This window comes from Condylura cristata, unplaced genomic scaffold (genome assembly GCF_000260355.1).
Source record: "Condylura cristata isolate star-nosed mole 26May11 unplaced genomic scaffold, ConCri1.0 scaffold00006, whole genome shotgun sequence".
Lineage (NCBI taxonomy): Eukaryota > Metazoa > Chordata > Mammalia > Eulipotyphla > Talpidae > Condylura > Condylura cristata.
Window position 1 is genome coordinate 51,635,358 of NW_004567107.1, and position 19,201 is coordinate 51,654,558.

The following is a 19,201-nucleotide window of genomic DNA, read 5'->3' on the forward strand; positions in this document are numbered from 1 at the left end:
GGGCGGCCGGCGTGGAGAAGCGGGGACACCAACCCACACGGCCCGCCACGCGCCGCCTCCTCCTGCGTCCGTCGCGCCCACAGGGATTCCTGCACAGCCTTGTCTCCTCCGGGTCGGACTGGAGCTGCATCCAGCCCCAGGAAGTCAGCGGGGCTGCTGAGAAGCCCCCACATTTTCTATGACTAGCTGAAGAACCCACTCCGAGCTAGCAGACACTTTTGACGAAGTGATTAATACAGACAGAAAGATACATGTGTTGGGTGGTGGCTTTTTTTTTTGTAATTGTAACAGAAAACAAAGAAATAAATTGTCTCCATAACCCAGGCAGTACTGTGAAACTTTGCAACAAATGCAAATGCTTTCTTTTTACTTCAGTATCCTTTACCCTTTTTCTTTTAAGGAGCCCTTAGGGAAACCGTGAAGTAACCCTGCACATTCCACTCACACAGTTATGACAAAACAGAGCCTAACGATTAAGTGATCAAATTTTTTAAAATATCTAGAAAAATAACCAGAAACAAAAGTGCACAAAGCAATTTAAGATTTCTTAAATATATATATATATATAAAAGTAACTTACCTGTTGGGACATTCTGAATAAGAGGTTAGTGTCAGCGTTTTGCCATGTCCCCATGAACCCTGGTTCAGCCGTTGTCGTTCTGGTTCCGAACTGCATGGAGTTGTCAGTACAGGAGTCTCTTAAAGTCAAGTCTCTTGCCCTCTTTGGCTCTCTGTCTCTCAGTGTCTCTCTTTCTCTCACATCCACTTCTGCCTCTTCTGACTGAAAAGTGAAGGTGGATTTTTTGAGCCTCTTGGCAGCCAGTAGCAGTAGTGTAGTGTAGTTAAGAAGCTAGCTGAACTGTGCATTTCATTTGGGAAGGGGAAGATTTGGGGGAGGGAGGGGGTCAGAGCTTCCTTCGCACCTTCTGCACAGATACTCCTATCATTTATGCATAGATTGTGACTCCCTGAGCTTGCCTTTGCTCGGTTTAACAGCTGCCTGTCAGGTGTGCAGGCAGCACTGGAGACCCAACCATCAGCTTCAAACTCTCAGCCACTGCATGTCATTGGATAGCAGAGCTAAGAGTCAACTGCACTGTTCCACTGTCAGGCACCAAATGACACCCTGCACTCACCCCTCTCCAGACACACAGATAGATGCACCCTTATGCACACTCCAAACAGCACCATGATCACGGACGGTACCAGGGCAAGGAAGAGCTGGGACCCATCCCAGGGAATTTTTCCCAACAATGCTTTCAGATGTAACATGCAATAACTGACATTAGTCTCTGATTTAACATTTTTAAGCTGCTATGCTTAAACATACACTGGGAAAAATATATTCTGCTGTAAGAGAATGTAAAGTTGGCTCAGTTGTTGTCTAAACGTTAGCTCCTAACAGTCAATAATATGTACTATGCTATTTATAACAACATATAAACTCCTAGAGAAAATAATATAGAGACCTGATCTGACATGCTAAAAAGTAAATAAATCTAGCAGTTAACATAGAAGGTGTACAATAAACATTTGCAAAATAAATATATATGTAATGTCTAATTCCTCGGGTCATTAATTACTAAATTAGATCTTAAGTAACAGGAAACTGAAGGGCAAGAGAAAAAAAGTGTACCTTTTGCTAAAGCTCAAAAACAGAAAAAATTCCTTTGTTAAAGTTCCTCGATGAAGCATCTACAAAATCCTTTCAAATCATAAAAAAGATAAAGATGAAGAAAAAAATGCCTGTCCTATTTCAGGCAAAAAGTAATGAATACAAATACTCCATTTTTCATTCAAGATCTCTATGGAAAATCCTGTAACATTTTCCTGCCTGATGAAATATAACCTTGATAGCATGTTGTATTTTTAATTAAACCAGTTTTAAAACAAAACATCTATTTATTAGATAGTCTTTATCTACTTTATTGATGGAAAAACAAAGCTGAACAAAATGCACTGTACATAAACAGTAACTTCAAAATGGAAAGCTAAATTCATGTCATCTCATAAAAGTAGTCAGCAGGAAAAAGCCATCCTTCCTAAACTTAAAATATAAGGAACATTAATCTTCAACCACCTACAAATATTGAGGACAAATGTACTACTCTCCTTGCTCCTTCTTAACTCAAGAATAACAATAAACCTTACTCTCTGAAACAACAAAAGAAACAGAAAAGCGCTTCAATGGCAGCTCTGTGTCATTAGTGGACAATGAGAAAAGATGAGAAAACGTACACTATGTTGACACAAATGTGCCTTCCTTTCTAGAACCGACATCTCCTGAAAGCTTTTCTGTTAAACTTCCCTCCGGTTCACCACCATTAAGCACAAAAAAGTCTCAAAAGCAGCAAATTCAATATCTGAGAAGAAACAAACAAGAACCCAAAGAATTGTTGCCTTAAAATATATTAAGTCCACCTGTGGTCAATAAAAATATTCTTGAGGGGGGAGGGCAGGAAAAGCCCCTATGAGTCAATTGTCAACAGTGACTGTACCTTTACAGCTAGCTATTACCCACTTAAACTCCCTCTAAAATTTGCTAGCCTCTTGATTTCTGAAGTGGCACTCAGTGCCTCAGTCAAGCTGCCTGCTCAGCTCCTGACCTTCCCACTAATGGCTGTTATTTGTGGGAGGCTTAAGGACACTGTCAATAGCAAGCTTCCTCCTCGCCCCTCTCAGGCTGGTTGTATCGCTTTGCCTGCCTGTTTTCTCTCGCCTCTTGCTCTCCCCCTATGTACTTTCCCCCTCCTCCTTCCTCTCTCCTTCACTCCCTCTTCCTCCTCTTCTAGCCACCCCCCTTCTTTCTTACAATTCTCTTCTTTCCCAGGTATCCTCCTCCTATCCCAACACACACACACACACACACACCAACACAAAAATCAACTGGCATGCAGCAGCAAGCACCTGCAGTAATAGACTCTTTTATTAAAACTGTTATTCTGCAAGACTTGAAATTCCCTGTGGACCGGGCCATGTCAAAGCCGATATAATTAACTAGAGGCTCAGCAACGGATCAATTACCAGACAAGCAAGTGATAGTGAAATCAATGAAAGATCATCAGCCACATTATCAGTGTTGCAACTCATTAGGGCAAAACTGAGAAATGTGCTCAAAGCGAGCCCAAGCAAGGTGGCATTACAAAACAAAGGGCTAATTTGGAGACCCTGCTGTGAACAATCTGTAACAGAATTAGCCTTTTTTCCCCCTAAACTGCACAGCTCCGTAACTAAATGTGACAGACTGAGAGAAGCAGTTTATTAAGACACCAACCCCAAGTTTATTTAGTTCATAAACTCTCTCCTAGAAAATCAATACAGTCTGTACAGGGTTATTAGGCTGACTAGCTAATACATCCAAATCTGGTCTGCCCGGCAAGCAGTATTCTGACAAAATGCTACCTAGCATAGGCAAACTGAGCTCTTTCAGATATCAAGGTCTGAGGTTGCCCTAGATGAAACAGGTCTGCAACGCAACTAGTATCTGCATGTTACTGTCAAGGCACAGTCTCAAAAGCACCAGGATATCTTCCTAAGATTTAGAACATTTTTTTCTCACCAAATCTAGCATATGATAATGATAATGCACTTGCAAATGGATTTGATCAAACAAAATTTTAACTACTTTGAAAAACTAGTTAAGAGAAAAAATTTTATTACAATAAGATAAAAAATAACCCAAAGACTTAACAGTAAATGAGTTAACCTTAAAAGTCAAGGTTGTAAATATGTGCTTTTGCAGACTGTTAAGTTTTGAACATTCATTTTAAATCATTTTGAAAATACAAGTTTGATTCCTCTAGAAATTCCCAAATTGCATGACCTGAACTTGCCACTCACTTCCACATTAAAACAAAGCAAGATGTGTACAGTTCTTGAACCTGTGATGATTTTCTATTTAGCACACAGGCACCTATATAATTTTAAGGATACACACATACACACACACACACACACAAATGTACCTATAAGAGTGTGATGCCTGTGTGTCTGTCCACTGGCTATACTCTGCAGGTTATGTGACAATTATCTAGCTTTACAGGTATTGAACTTATTTAAAACTATCAAGGGAAATAGGAATCATTTCCACAATGATTGTTTTTGTTGCTTGATTCAGTGTTTTTCAGGTTAAAGAATCACAACTTCAAGAGGACATGTGCTTGCTTTCCCACGTTAACTAATAATGAAAGGTAGATCATGGAAATTAAGAAGTATACCAAGTAGGTCTAAGTAGGACTCAGATTATTAAAGACATTATGGGAATGCAAATACGTCCATCTCACCACAGCACATAGCAGAAATACACGTACACAAAAAAAGAAACTCAAATGTATTTTATGATGTTGGAAGAGAATGTATAACAAGGGGAAAAGAAAGACAACAGCTTTTGGAAATGATTCCTGATGTTTACAATGCCCTAACTCTAAAATATTCCAAGGACTCCACTGGTCCCTAACATGATCAGTGTACTGATGCTGAGATACTAAATCATAAACCTCAAAAAAAATTATTTTCACAGGAACTTAATAAAATCCCATTTATAGACTGCTGTAAATAAACATCTTCCAGCTAACTTTTGAGCTGGTGCATTTAAGCATTTCCTAGCTTGTGGTTTTGAGTACCCTGTAAAAAGTTAAATATATATATTTTTTTCTGAACCCACTTTAGAGATGCTGATGATTTAGACAGTAATTAAAAGTTGTAATTATAGAAAAAAATACTTTTTAAACCTTTTTGCACATAACTACGTACTGTGCATGTACCCTCAATGAGGTCCAATTAGTTGCAAAGAATTTGCATTTCAGTTAGTGTGGGATAACAAGACTATAGGGAGGCACAATATAATTCCACCAGCAGACTAAGAAAGTGTGTTCTTTCTTGTTAGCTCTGTAAGCACTAATTCCCACTCTGATTGATTGTTTAAAATATTACTGATCTTTTCAGTATTTGGGTACAGAGGTATGTTTAGGTTTCTTCCTCCCTAAAAAAAGGGGTGGAAAAAATTACAAAGTATAACTATCAGCCACAATGACCTGCAGAAACAAATGAGCTCAGGATTTTATTTTACCTGTTTGTGGAGTGTTTCTTTTTGGAGGATGGATCTTTTATACCTGTTCTATTCTTTTTAATACTTATTAACAATTTCTATAAAAATATTGCTTTATTAAAATAAGTTCTACAAATAGGGGCAGAGGAATCTCAGAGACAGTTCTATGTAAATATATATGGTTTTGTGATAAAAGCATGCATTTAGTCTACTCAAACTATAGAAGACTTTCATTTCTTCTAGCTATGTTTCCAATAATGTAAATCCTAGACAAATATCAAATAAATGTATAATGTATACACACAGCATAAGCATCTCTAAGATTTTTGCAGGTTCAAGGAACAATACCTATAATTCCCTGGGTTCAGTTCAGCAGCTGTTAACAGATTCTGTAATCTGTAATGACAGTAAACCGGCCTTTGCTCTTCTTTTTTTTCACCATTCATTTTCAAGGCTTGGTTAAGTACAGAGCTGGGTTAAAGATCAGTGGTTTTTCATGTGACACACGCTGGTATTCATCTAATGGCTTGTCAAGACAAAACTGTCCCTGTTCTTGCCAAAATAATAAAAATGAAGATCCACATCACATGACAATCAGCACTTCCTTATAGCAAAACAACTCCAGCTTTTATAATTCATTTTATTTTATAGAAAAAAGTTTTAATCACAGGCTATCCAATCACATATAGGTTGCCACTATCAAAGGAGATATTTTAAATGTTTTTGCCTTCTCTTAACTTCAAAGCCACATGTAAACTAGTAGTTTCTGACCAAGTCAGATTTTATGAAAAAAAAAAACAAATAACGCTAATGCTATAGAGACATACAGATTAAGGTTATAACTTAATATACAAGTTATGCAAAAGTAGCAGGCTGGACCCAGTCACATAAGAGGGGGGAACCAGTGGAGGAAATGTCATTTTTCCTGAGAACAAAGTATGGGACTTGCTTTGCAACATCTGTTGGGCTGTGTGAAATGTTAACAGATGTCTTAAGTGAAAAAAGGAAAAAGAATTAATAAAGGAAACCTCTTCTGAACAGATAATCCACCAAAATTTCCATATTCCTGAGGGGAAAAAAAAAGTTGACAGCAACCCTTCTCCCTTGTGAAGCCTGCCATCTCTGTTTTACTACACAAAGTTTGATTTTAGTGTCAAGTTAAGGTGGAGAATTTTTGACTCACTATAAAGAAAAACTGAAAATTTGAACTGAGGATTTTTTTCCCCTTTATGAATAATTATATCATAATCTCAGCTGTCTGTTTTCCCCTGAGTCACATACGTAATTTGATGGGAGGACAGTGAAACGTTCACCCCTAAAATAAAACTACACAAAAAGTTGAAATATTACTCTACTGTGCCTACATGTTTTGGGATAAAAGATGGAGGGGAGATTAAAAAGCAGCTCTTAAGGCAGAGTTTTGATTTGAATACATCTGTATTAATCAAGGTGTTCATCTTTACAATTATGTTCTACCTATCATTTACAGCTAAAATCCTTGTACTACTCCATGGCTTCCTAATTTCCTTCAGCCTTATGTACCCCTCTTTCAATGGCCAAGTATCCAACAGCAGGAAAGTCTGATCAAGAAAAAAACTCACAGAATACACTAGTTGGATTTCAGTATTTGGATTTTAAGAAAATGGAAAAAACTTTCTTTTATAATTAACAGTTTTCATTCACATTTCAATTTACCTGATGATACTGCCAAGCCTGAATGGAACAGATCCTAATCCAGATGAAAAAGATTCTACATACATGCCAACTACGGAACCTAACCTTATGTGTGAATGAACTGAATAGTATACTTGTATTTACCTCCATCCCTTCTTTCAGAAAGTCATTCTGTTGTTTATTTTTAAAACTTGAGGCATAAATTTGGGCTAATATTTCATATTATATTAATAAATCATCAAAATGGAGGTAAGGATCTTTACAGATTCAAATAAGGGAGTTAAAATATTGTGCTGTCATCTGAGGCTGGTCTCAGTCTTGTACTCTCCACTATCAGAGTACAGGTTACTTCATGTTTACAACTACACCTTCTCCAGATGGCTCTGGCAGCGTAAGCTGTGCATTTCCACATATAGAAAGCTAAGCCAGAATAGCCAGAAGATTTCAAGGGACAAGAACAAGGTTCAAGTTGTAAACAAGACATGTACGCATGCCTTTGGTTTGGGTTAATTTGTTTTTAGTTAAAGCCTTGTGGGTACTAAACATTTTGGTGTTTACTCATAGAAACACCATATTAGAACACATGACAAAAAATTAACTGTACAAAACAAAACAAAACAAAACTGATCACTTTCTGAAAGATTCTGGTCCTGAAATAGCATGTCACCTCACACAAAAAGAGGCAAAGAGGACTGTAAAATAAGATCTGTATAGCACATAGGTTTTAATGACTAAACTGTGGCAAAAGTATCATATTACCTAAAAGGTGAGCAAATACTACCTAAAAGGCTCTTGTCTAGCAAAAGGAAGACACCTCTCTGGTGTCTGTGTCTTATCTGTCTCCGTACCAACTAGAGCAATCTGTGATATAGCATCGGCTGACAACCTAATCAGGGGTTCAGTACCAGAGAAACACATCAAGGCTATAACGAGATGCCATAATCTTTTAATACACTATGAAAATTTCAAAATACAAAGATTTGGGTAGGGTGTGGCAGACAGGGAAGTTTGTAAAATGTTAGGAAAATGAAGAATCCTTAGACAAGATATTTACTTACGCAAAAGCACCTGAGGTCAGCATGAATCAACTCTCCAAAGGATCAAACACTTTACCTATCCTGTTTTGGTTTAAAAACTTCAAGTGACTATCTTCTCTCAGGTACTAGCAATGATAATGGCATCTGTCTACCAAAACCTAAAATCTGTTTAATGAGAAAACCTTCTAGAGGAAAAGAACCATTGATGTGTTTCCTTAAGTGAAGATCAAAAAACAGATGGGTTTACATGGGGGGAGGGAGGAGTTATACCTTTGTATGACTATGGATAGCTCCAACGATCGTAAAGGTAGAGTTAATGTCTTTATCTACTTCTTTCTCAAGTCTGTAGATCAAGATGTGTGCGGCTACAACGTGAGTTAAAATTCTGTCAAAATAACTTGCGATTTGACCTGGCAAATTCATCACTGCATTGAGTTATCAGACAATAAATAGCAAGTCTACTAATACTTCCTCATATTAAATATATAAACTTAAGAAATAAATTTATAAAGTGAAATACCAGGACATCCCTGGTGGTGCAGGTTAAAAGTCATAGTGCTACCAAGCTATCACCAGCCACTGCAGCACAAGTTCAATCTCTAGCCAGGGAGCTAACCCAGATGGCGCAGCAGACCCCTCCTGACTTGCCTACTGCTCCCCTCAGCAGTGTATCTCAATCTGCCTGTTCTGCTCCTCACTCAGTCTCTGGTGAATACCCTCACACACAACCCCTACACTTCTGGCCTATACCCAGTTTTTGAACTCTCTATAAATAAATCTTTTTTTTTTAAATCCCTGGAAGAGACCACTGTATACATATACATAGACAAAACACCTATGAGTATGAATGAACCAGAAGATTGTTTTCAAAATTAAACAGACGATACCATAAACTCATTAACAGAAAGTTAAAAATAGTAAAACTTAGAGTGACTTGGGTATGAATACGATGACCTTTGGTAGGAAGTAGTGGCTGCAGGAAGCACAAGGAGAACTAAGGTTCAGATAATGCCTGTAGTTCCTTCTACTTGGTGGTTCTAGGTAAGATCACTTTGTAAAAATTCATCAGACTGTATATACTTATGATGTGCATCCTTTCCTGTATAAATATTACACTTCACCTTAAAAAGCTACTTTTAATGGTAAGATCAACTGCTAAGATCAACATAACAATAAATTATAACCATGTGAAAAAAAGGAAAAGGAAAATAATAACCAAGAGTGGGAGAGAAAAAGGAAGGAACTGAAGAATGCAAACACTTTATCACAATCAAAAGCCATTCAAATAACCAAAATCCTAGAAATCTAATTATAGAACTTAGCTGGAAGAGGGGGAAGGAAAGGGAAGGAGGGGGAGAGGGGAGGGTTGACTGTGATGGTGGATGCTGCATTGTAACAACACCTGAAAGGGAAGTTCTTGTATTTCTAAAATACAAATGGGGCTAAGTCAATGTACCCCCAAATAAGTGAAATTAAAAAAATAACTGCAGCAGGTTGGAGCACTGCACTATGAAGCTAAGCCAAGCTGTGGCTGCTTTAGTGGGAGTTGGATCCCAGAGCAAGGTGACCCACATGGCGCCGTAGACCTCTCCTGACCCGCCCGCTGCTCCCCTCAGCAGTGCACTTGGTCAATCTGCCTGTTCTGCTCCCCACTCTGTCTCAAGTGAAGCCTCTCACCGCCCCTGCACCTCTGGCCTGCACCCCAGAAATGTATGCATAAATAGTCTTTAAAAAATAAAAATAAAAAAATAGTCACTGCAGCCAAATGCACTGCTTGCAAGAATTTGAGCGGAATCAAGAAAGCATCTGAGTTTCACAAAAAGAGGCTCAAATGAAAGAAAGTGAAAAAAAAAAGGTGGGAGAAAGAATAACTAGGTGAGAGATGCCTTAAGTAGTCTGGTGCCTTAAGTGGAAAAGAATATACACTTCCACTTGAAAAGTATCAATACCACAACATGGAATCCAGAAACAAGCCTGCCAGCGTTGCATACAGAACCTGCCTCTGATTTGTCTTTATGACTACTTGGGAAGAGGTCATTTGGGCTAGGTACAAAGTGTGTCTGTTCCAGAGGCTGGAAAGGAAATTGCATATACCCTAAGATAGTTTTACTTGTGGAGTCACTGAATACATCAAGAAAGATTAAACTAAACTAAAACAAAACCTGGAAGACTGACTGGACTGAACTAAACTAAAACCAAACCTGGAAATTATACTGCAGAATTGAAGTTCCCTAAGGGGAAAGGTGGGAGTGGGGAGCAACTGGCACAGGAGGCACAAAGGCCTGTGGTTCAGGAGCATGGGGCTTTGCTGGTGGTGCGATTTGGTAACATGCACGTTAACTTATACCCCAGAACAGCATAATATATATTCCTCTGATCACCCAACTACTTTTTTTAAAGATAATTTTTTTAAGGTGTATTTATTTATGCATACAGAACTAAGGTACAGGACAGAGGTCGGGTGTTTGTATGTGAGAGAGGATTCACCAGAGGGGGGGAGGGGGAACAGGCAATGTACTGAAATACACCCCCAGATCTGATAATCCTAGTCAGTATTCTGAACATTTTAGTTGTTCAGTACAAGCATGGAAAACAGCAGCAATAAGCAGTATATCACACAGGTCTACTAAGCAACTAAAATGTTCAGAAAACAGGGCACCCTGGTGGCACAAGGAGTTAAGTCTCAGCACTATGAAGCTACGTGCAGCAACCACTGCAGCATGAGTTCGATCCCTGGCCAGGGCACAGCAGACCTCTCCAGTTTCTCTCAGCAGTGTATTCTAGTCAGCCCACTTGTTCTGTTTCCCACTGTCTCTAGAGAATCCTTTCACACAGACACTCTTCCCCTCCCCACACCTCTGGCCTACACTACCGACCTCTTGCATACATAAAGAAAAATGTCCAAAAAACAGACTGACTAGAATATGTAAGTGACACAAAAGGTAAAAGAAGATGGCCATAGTTAGCATCTCAGGAACTACCCATGGTTACTGGATAAGAAAAACAGTATTAACAAATAGGCCATCATAATTTTCCAATATTCTCAATGACAAGAAAAAACAGAATTTTCAGAAGTAGGATGGTCAAGAGTTTTAAATGTTCTAAAAACAATGCTATTATTTAGAATATGTAAAACCAAGTGTAGTTGTAAATAGTGCATGTGTGTGTGTGTGTATAAAGAGGAAAACAAAATGCATAAGAATGAGAAATATCAAAATCAAAATATAATGCTTGAGACTGCAGGTATTGGACAGAGTACAGAACAGATGGTGGAGACTACAATATAATTTGAATGTAAAAATGTCTTTTCAGATGTATCTCTATATTTTTATTATTAGTTCTTCAGCTTGGGTAAATTGATGTTCTTTATACGATTCCTCATATATATTTATGGTTGCAAATTTTGTATCCTAAGAGAGATATCTTAGTGGACAAGTAAGACTCATGAGTTAGAGAATCCAGACTCTAAAAGAATTAAGCAAGCAAATTATGAAAACAGGGAGGCAGGCAGAATGAGACATAATTTGGAGAAACTTTACAAGTAAAGAGAAAGATGGTCTGAAAGTGTACAAGGACTGGGAGAAGCAGTGAGAGAAATTTTTCTCAGAAAACAAACGTAAAAAATACAAAAAAAAAACTTAAAAATGGTTAGAAGTGTATATATTGAGAGTACTCATGCTGGAAAGTCAATTTATTACCCATCTCTATCACCCCCATACATCCCTGCCAACTAGCACTTGTTGAAAGAGCTGGGGCTTTACCTTTGGTAATTCAAGGCTTAACACAGTAAATGCTCAATAAAGAGCTGGGGCTTTACCTTTGGTAATTCAAGGCTTAACACAGTAAATGCTCAATAAGTGACCACTGTGTAAAAGAAAATACCATCTCAGAAAAAGGTGAATCATTTGCCAAGAGACAAGACAGGATGAAACAATAACTGCTGGAGAGTAGACAGGTTTTGATACAACTGAAGAGGGCAAAAAAGAAACTTAAATCAATGAGAAATAAAAGAAATGGCAGAAAGGACACAGCTGTGATTACTCCCCAAATATAGGAAATTGCAAGTCACTGAACATGGGTTCAAAAAACTGTAGCTCACTATGGGAAGCAGTCACTTAGAACCAATAAAGAATTCTTAAGTGTACATTGTAAATCACTGCCTTTACAAGGTATTCTTGTCACAGTTCTTTTCTTATATATAATTATTTTAAACAAGATATATAGGATCCCACCTCTTCAGATATATAGCTATCACACTACATGCAACAGCATGTATTCTTAGAAAGTAAGTAAAGCACTTAGCATTGATTTTTGAATGAAATTATTTAATCTTCATTTATATGCCCTCGAATTCTAAGTATTTACTATGTAGTGTTTTCTAATGCCTATGAGTGAATGGCTGATGACATTCCCAAAGCAAGCAGAAATCAAGAAGTTTATACTATGTCACATAGTATAATGAATGAAGAAGTCAGAGACATGAGACTCTTCATTAACAAACAATATGAAATTGAGAAGAGCTAAGTTCTGCTTCTTACTTCACGATGATTGCTTTCTCCAGAACTATAACTATGGTCCAAAGTCACACCAACTCTTTGCACAATTAAAAAAGACTACATTAGTAGATAGATGTGAGTACTATGGGTCCAGAATCCTCTAGAGGACATATAAATGATGAGCTTCATCACCTGGCCAACATCATCAACCACCGAATATTCACCCCTGGGACTGGGACTAGGACTGGGACAGACATCCATCCACCACACTGGGAACAACTACAGTCTGCCTGCCTAACAGAGTCCTTTCTATGAGGACCACTGTCTAAGTGACCTGTCATAGAGCTTTATAAAGCAGCATTAATACTGTGGGCCAAAATGAGATTGATCTTTGAGCTTCGTGGTCTCCTATTGTCAACGGTGCATTATAAAACCAATACTAAATACTTTATAAACAGGTCTCCCTACAGTGTATTAGAAAAACAGTGCATATTTCATGCCCCATAGTTAGGTAGCCACATATCCATCAGACAAATAAATTATTTATTAGGTGCTCAGAAGTGCAATAAGAGTCAATACGCTAACTTCAGAATACTTATAAGCTACCATTTCGCTGGAAATTGTACCTGAATGAGAAAACCAGTGCACTAACTGAATGGGGGTTGGAAATATCCCAGCTCTCTTTAAGTACACTGTTAGAAGGAAGTATAAACTTGGTATAGGAGAAGGAACAACTATTTCTGTGCCATGAAAGGTCCTCGTTATTGAACTTATAGAAAAAGTACTCCCTAGTCCCATGCTTACTTCCATTCTATTTTTGCCGGTCCTGCTACGTTGGAGACAGATCAGGACAATGAACACTGGTAGAAACAATTCCTACACACTCTGAAATAGGCCAGAAGACAACCACCTCCAGTGGTTTGCAGCTGACATCTCTAAGGAACTATACAATAGCTTAAGAATACAAGCTTCCCGCTACATACACAGCATGGAATTTGGCACTTATGAATGTAAACAGCTTCTTTTTCCTTTTCTGTTTAGTTGAAGCTTCTGAGATTGTAGACAACCTGCAATACAGATTAACAACATCAGGCATCTCTTTTCTTTGTCTCCACCCTTCTGAAAAAGGACCTTATGTTCAAGACTGTATTCCAGTCTTTCAACAAGGAATTTCTTCAGCTGGGAGTTATTTCCCAAACTATCAGAGGCGTGGACCTTTGTGTAGCATTGTGGATGCCATGGTTTCACATGTTGGCCACATTAATACTGGAGAGCAAGCATCTGTAACCCACAGCTGAGTGTGCTCTAGCCCCAAAGCACCCGCAAGGCCAATGCCAATGCAAACCACTCTTCCCATCCCACATCTGAACCACACTGGTTTTCTCCAAGAGCCAGGAGTTGAGATACAGTTCTGAAAATGAAGGTTTTGGGTTATTTCCATTCACATGATGAGTATAGAGTGTTGAGAAGAATACTGCCAGAGGAACTGGCTCTTTTTTCCTTCCCATTCCACACCAAGTGAATAAACCATAAAGAGGTTTACAGTGTCTTACTGTGTTCCAAAATCTCCCTGGGGGAAAGGCTAAACAGATAAATATATAGATGTTTGCACACCATATTCGTTTTTCTTTCTAGAGTCTTACAGTTTTAGCCCCATAGGCTAGCGATTTTAAGGTTGCAAAATATTTTATGTGGGTAGGAAAAACAAGTAAAGGAAATAAAGGAGAAGCATGGGAGAAACTTGATTTCATATTATTGTCTCAAAGAGATCTCCTCAAATCCTAGAAAGAATTGATGTAAAAATGTAAGGCAACACTAGTTTCTTATATTACTTTTGCTACTACAATCACTTGAGCTAAGATGATTATTCATATTAATGAGTTTGGTATGTAGACAAACTATAAAAGACACATTCTCTGACCTCAAGTACTTATCTCTGTCTTTTGGGATTTACTCCTCCAGCTAGATTTACTTTTATTCTTCATACCCTTGCCCAGAGGAAGTGATCATCACTCAGGTCTTGGCGCATTTCCATGGGTGGGGTTTAAAAATGGCAAGGAGAAGAGAAGGAACTTTTGGCCTTGGACAGAAACAATGTTGGCCCCACAGCTCAGGATGTCTACTTTGTGACAGAAAGATATTGAAACTCCCTATGAAAATTTTATACTGGCCTCGCTGATCTTTGTCAGAAAAATCTTATAAAGTGTGAAAGCAAATAGTATTCCAGTGCTTTAGTACATCAAACAACCATAAGCACAAAAAACAATCATCGCTTACAGATGAACTAGTACCAGCCAACTGCCCACCCTGTACATTCAGCTATTTGGGGTATAGGTATGTATGTGCACACATGAGCTTGTGCACATGTTATATAACACACACACATGGATCATAGCCTATGCAGGTGAGAAATGTCCATGGAGTCATTTTGTTTGGTAGCTAAATGCCAAAACTGTGCAGTCAGATTACTTGGGTTTAAATACCTGAGGAGCCTTAACTAATCATGTAACCTCAGCATATTAACTAGCTTCTCCAAAGGTCAAAATTCCCCTATAAAAAGGAAATGCAAGTTCTCAGAACTGTTGTAAAGATTAAATATCTTGATTAGTGCACACAAACACTCCAGGAATATTAGTTGCTACGTAAGTAATGTGCATAAAAAAAGATTTTTAAACTAGCAGCCCAAGGCCAAGTCAGGCCCTCAGGTTAAGTTTATTTTGCTTGGCTCCCTCAATGGGTGTGTATGAGTGTGTGCATGTGTTTAATTAATTACCAACATGTTAAAAAAAAAAGCAAGACATTTTGATTTAAACTATGGATTTCCACTTGCAAGGGTTGGGACGGAAAGAGGTAAAGGGATATCATGTCAGGTCACTAGCAACATGGCAACAGAAATAGCTGCTCCTCCTTAAACATAGTTCACTGGGGTGGAACTGAAGCCACTCTATATCTACCATGCACTCTCGGCTGTGCAGTCTCTACTACTTTCCCTTGTATTCTCCTATTTCCCCCAATTTCACTATTTGCCTGACCACTAAAGTCATCTGAGTTTGAACTTCTGGCTCTAAGTTACTGCTCATTGACAAGATTCGTGTATATTCATTCCCAAAAACTATGCAACTCATATTTAAAATGTCAAGTACCAAAAATGTTTTATGTCTATCTCTGATTAAAATAATAACTGAAATGCATTCTGTTCCCTCTAGCATTTTCCTAAATCCTTTATTGTTAGTAATACAAACATACACAGTGAATCAAACCCACTGTCATGATATCAAGGCCTCTCTACAATTATAGGCATCAGCTTTGTGGCAGCTGCTTCACTAATGATGGCTCTCCAGTGTATTTCTTTTAACAAGTAGAGACCTTTTCAAAAAAGAAATTAATATTAAACATACAGGACAAAAAGCATAAAGCTTGGAGCCATTGGCTTCCATAGGTAGAGGCATCTATGTAGAGTTGTAAGGCTCCATGAATTTTTTTAGGAAATTAATCTACTTCACTTCTTTACTACATAAACAAGGAAACTGAAATAAAATCCAAAAATGAGTTGGTGGCAGAGCCTGGGCTATCTATCTATCTATCTATCTATCTATCTATCTATCTATCTATCTATCTATCTATCATCTATCTATCTATCTATCTATCTATTTATTTATTTATTTATGAAACCTGGGTTTGAGAAACTACTTGCCCAACAGTATTCAAAAGCAGTAGTCTAAGCAGCCAAACAACCCAGCAGTATGAGATTGCTTTTCTGACTTGTGAGAACTGTTAAACTTTCAGACATTTATAAACCAGCTGACTTCACACTGGTTGCATGAATATCCGTTACGGGGGGAATGCTTACATTGCAGCAATCGAAATACTACAAATCAGAAATCCCTCACCCATGAAGTAGCTGTTAAACATTTATAAGTATGTAACTAGTTGATAGTATGACATTTGGCTAAGGTGAGTGTCTTCACAACATATATGTGTTTATGTGTGTCTTTCTACTTCTTGGAGATTTGAGGATTGTGGCGAAAAGTGTGAAGGAAACCAAGTCAAACACTTACGAGTTAGAGAAAATTACAAATAAGGATAATTGTTTGGAGTCCTTTCTGTGTTCAATACCCATAGTGATAAGTTTTACACATAATACAATTTATGTAAGACCAGTGAATTTTTTAAGAGTTTATTTATTTATGCATACAGAACTGGGGTACGGGCCAGAGGTGCGGGGAGTGAGAGGATTCACCAGAGACAAACTGGGGAGCAGAACAGACAAATCCACTGAAATATAGTACTGAGGGGAGCAGCACTTTGGTCAGGTTAGGTCTACTGTGCCATGTGGGTCAGCCTGGCCAGGATCAAACTTGTGCTTTCCTTTGTATTCTCCTATTTCCCCCAATTTCACTATTTGTCTGTGGCTGTGGCAGCTTCATAGTGCTGTGATTTAACCTGTTAAGCCATCAAGGCGAGCCCAGACCAGGAAATTATTCTGGACAGATAGGCAGTCAATCTGGGAGTGCCACGTATGTTCATTGAGTACCTATTTGTGCCAAGTGCTATAGAAAGCAAAAAACATTTTTCATTTGTTCTTCACAGGTCCTATGAGATGTGTAAGATTGTTACTCTCATTTTACCAATATGGAAACTGAATATAAGAGTTAAGTCACTTGGCCAAGATCTTTTAAGTGTGTGATTGGTCTAATTTCAAATATGTGCTCATCCCAATATCCTGCATTGCCTCTCCAGGTTTGTAGCATTTCAGACAAAAATGTGACCCAAAGGTATTAAAAACCTTATGTTTTTAATAAATATTAATAAAAATTTTGCATTTTGAACATCAACTTAACATGAAGTAACACCTTTAGGGCTTATAAATAGTGGTGAGGAATGTGGTAACCTCTGAAAGGATAAAAAGAAATCTCTAGAAATTATTTTTAAGTTCAAAAATTGACAGTTTTATACTTTGTAGTCACAATTAACTCTTCTTATCTCTCTGTATGCCCTCTTTCCACTTCTAGAATTTTCTGGTTTATTTTACTATGAGTTACTCTAAAGGAATATTAAGCAATTGTTAGGAATGGGGGAGGGGGGGAATTGTGAAGCATTTATAAGGAACATCTCCAAATAAATCATAAATCATAAATAAGAGGCAAAAAACAGAACAGTAAATAAAATGTATTACCATTTACACGGGGAACAAAAGAAAAGAAAAACTGTGTTGGGGTGAATACATATTTTCCTATTTAGACTAAGCTATTACCAAAAAATATGTTTAAGAATGTGGAAAACAGAAATTGCCTCTGTGTGAGTGTTCTTCTGAGAAAGGATGGGAAATCTGTATTCTCTCTGTACCTTTCCATATTACTTTCAGTTTTTATAAACATGCAACCAAAAACTTAAATATATATTATGATGATCTTAGCAATCATAGAGAATTTTAGAGTTTTCAGGTTCTAAGCAAAATGTGGGGGAATGATATCTTAGAAGTTCAACATCTAATCTTGGAGGCTGTGCTGAATCTCTTCAGAATTCTTAAAAGCCTTATTCTTCCTGGTTCTCAATAATGTCTATGCTCAGAATGTATTAATAATTAAGACAAGGTCCTCTGGTTTCACTTGACTTACACTATAGTTTGAGAGATTATAGATGAACACACCAATTAAAGATAACTAACTGTTTTCTAAAGGAGAAGTTCCATACATCAGTACTTGTGCTATTAGCTACAACACTTTCAAGAGCATAAGTTATCTATGAAAAGAAGAATAAAGGTTGAGTTTTTTGGACTAAGGATAACAACAAAAGATAACACTACAAATGAACATGTTAAGGAGAGGTACCATGTTCTCCACCCCACTTAACAGGCGGAACTAAGCAGATGAGTTCTCAGGAGACTCATGGAAAAGGATTTAGTTCCTCCTCAGCTTTGGTAGAAAGGCTGGCAATGGTATCCATTATCTTGATTTGTACTTTGATTCTGCTCTTTTTTATCTCAGACTTGTCTGGCCCTTTTCACTTCCTTCCTATGGTTCACCACCAGAAAATGCCATAGACTTGTGGCAAGCTTTTGGGCATTGATGGTCCCATTACACACTGATCCTGTTTAGCTGGGCATTTACCCACAAGGGGAAGGGTAACCTGTGGTGTTTTAGTGTAAGGAAACTAATATCGTTCTCCTCTCTCTCTATGCCTACTAGTTCTATTAAGATTCTTTCACACTAAGAGACTCCTTTGTCGGTGTACACATAAGATGGACAAAACCTTTCAGAGTGTGCAAGTTGGGGGATTCCAAATACCCTTCAAATGCATGCTAACAGGTACAATTTAGAGTTGTGGCTTTTTTTTTTTTTTTTTGGTTTGTTTTATTTCCAAAGACCTGTTCAGAGAATTTTAGTTTTCGGAAAAAATAAAAGCCAAATCATTTGAAGAAAATATAACAGAGGGGTGAAATACTACTTAATACCTCAAATACCACTTAATTATGTACATATGATAGAACCTGATGTGTGGACACATATATATTGAACATATGTGAAATCAATCCATGTGCTATATATAGTTCAACTATTTCTGAAATCAGTGTCTACGTACTTTATCCTCAATTCTCCAGTCTTACTGACTCATCCAACAGCATGTGGCTTCACAACTCACTTCCAGGAAGATCACATTATTTCCCTTATAGCACCTATCATCTTTATCTCAAAATAAGAAACATCATACATAGACTATACAAAGTAACCATCTGTCATGATAGATAGGAATAGACATTCCACCAGAAAACCTACTATCCCATTCAGCAAACACAAGTGCTCTCTCAGACAAGCTCTAGAATCTACCAGATTTCTCCAACTGAATATCCTCTTGTTTAGAACTCAGTTGGAACTAAATATATCTGAATTGGGACCATACAATCTCTCCAAAACTGTTGCCTACCATCTTTCACATTTTGGCTAGTG

At 37.8% G+C, this 19,201-nt stretch overlaps 1 protein-coding gene across 3 annotated transcripts in view; it reads right to left on the reverse strand.

The window, feature by feature from the left end:
- Positions 1-19,201, reverse strand: part of BNC2 (basonuclin 2) — a 395,304-nt gene that overhangs the window by 270,026 nt on the left and 106,077 nt on the right. For all 3 annotated transcript variants that reach the window (XM_012721390.1, XM_012721389.1, XM_012721391.1), the window contains exon 2: positions 581-781. In XM_012721390.1, the coding sequence (XP_012576844.1) occupies positions 581-781 (201 nt within the window). The remainder of the gene's footprint in view (positions 1-580; positions 782-19,201) is intronic.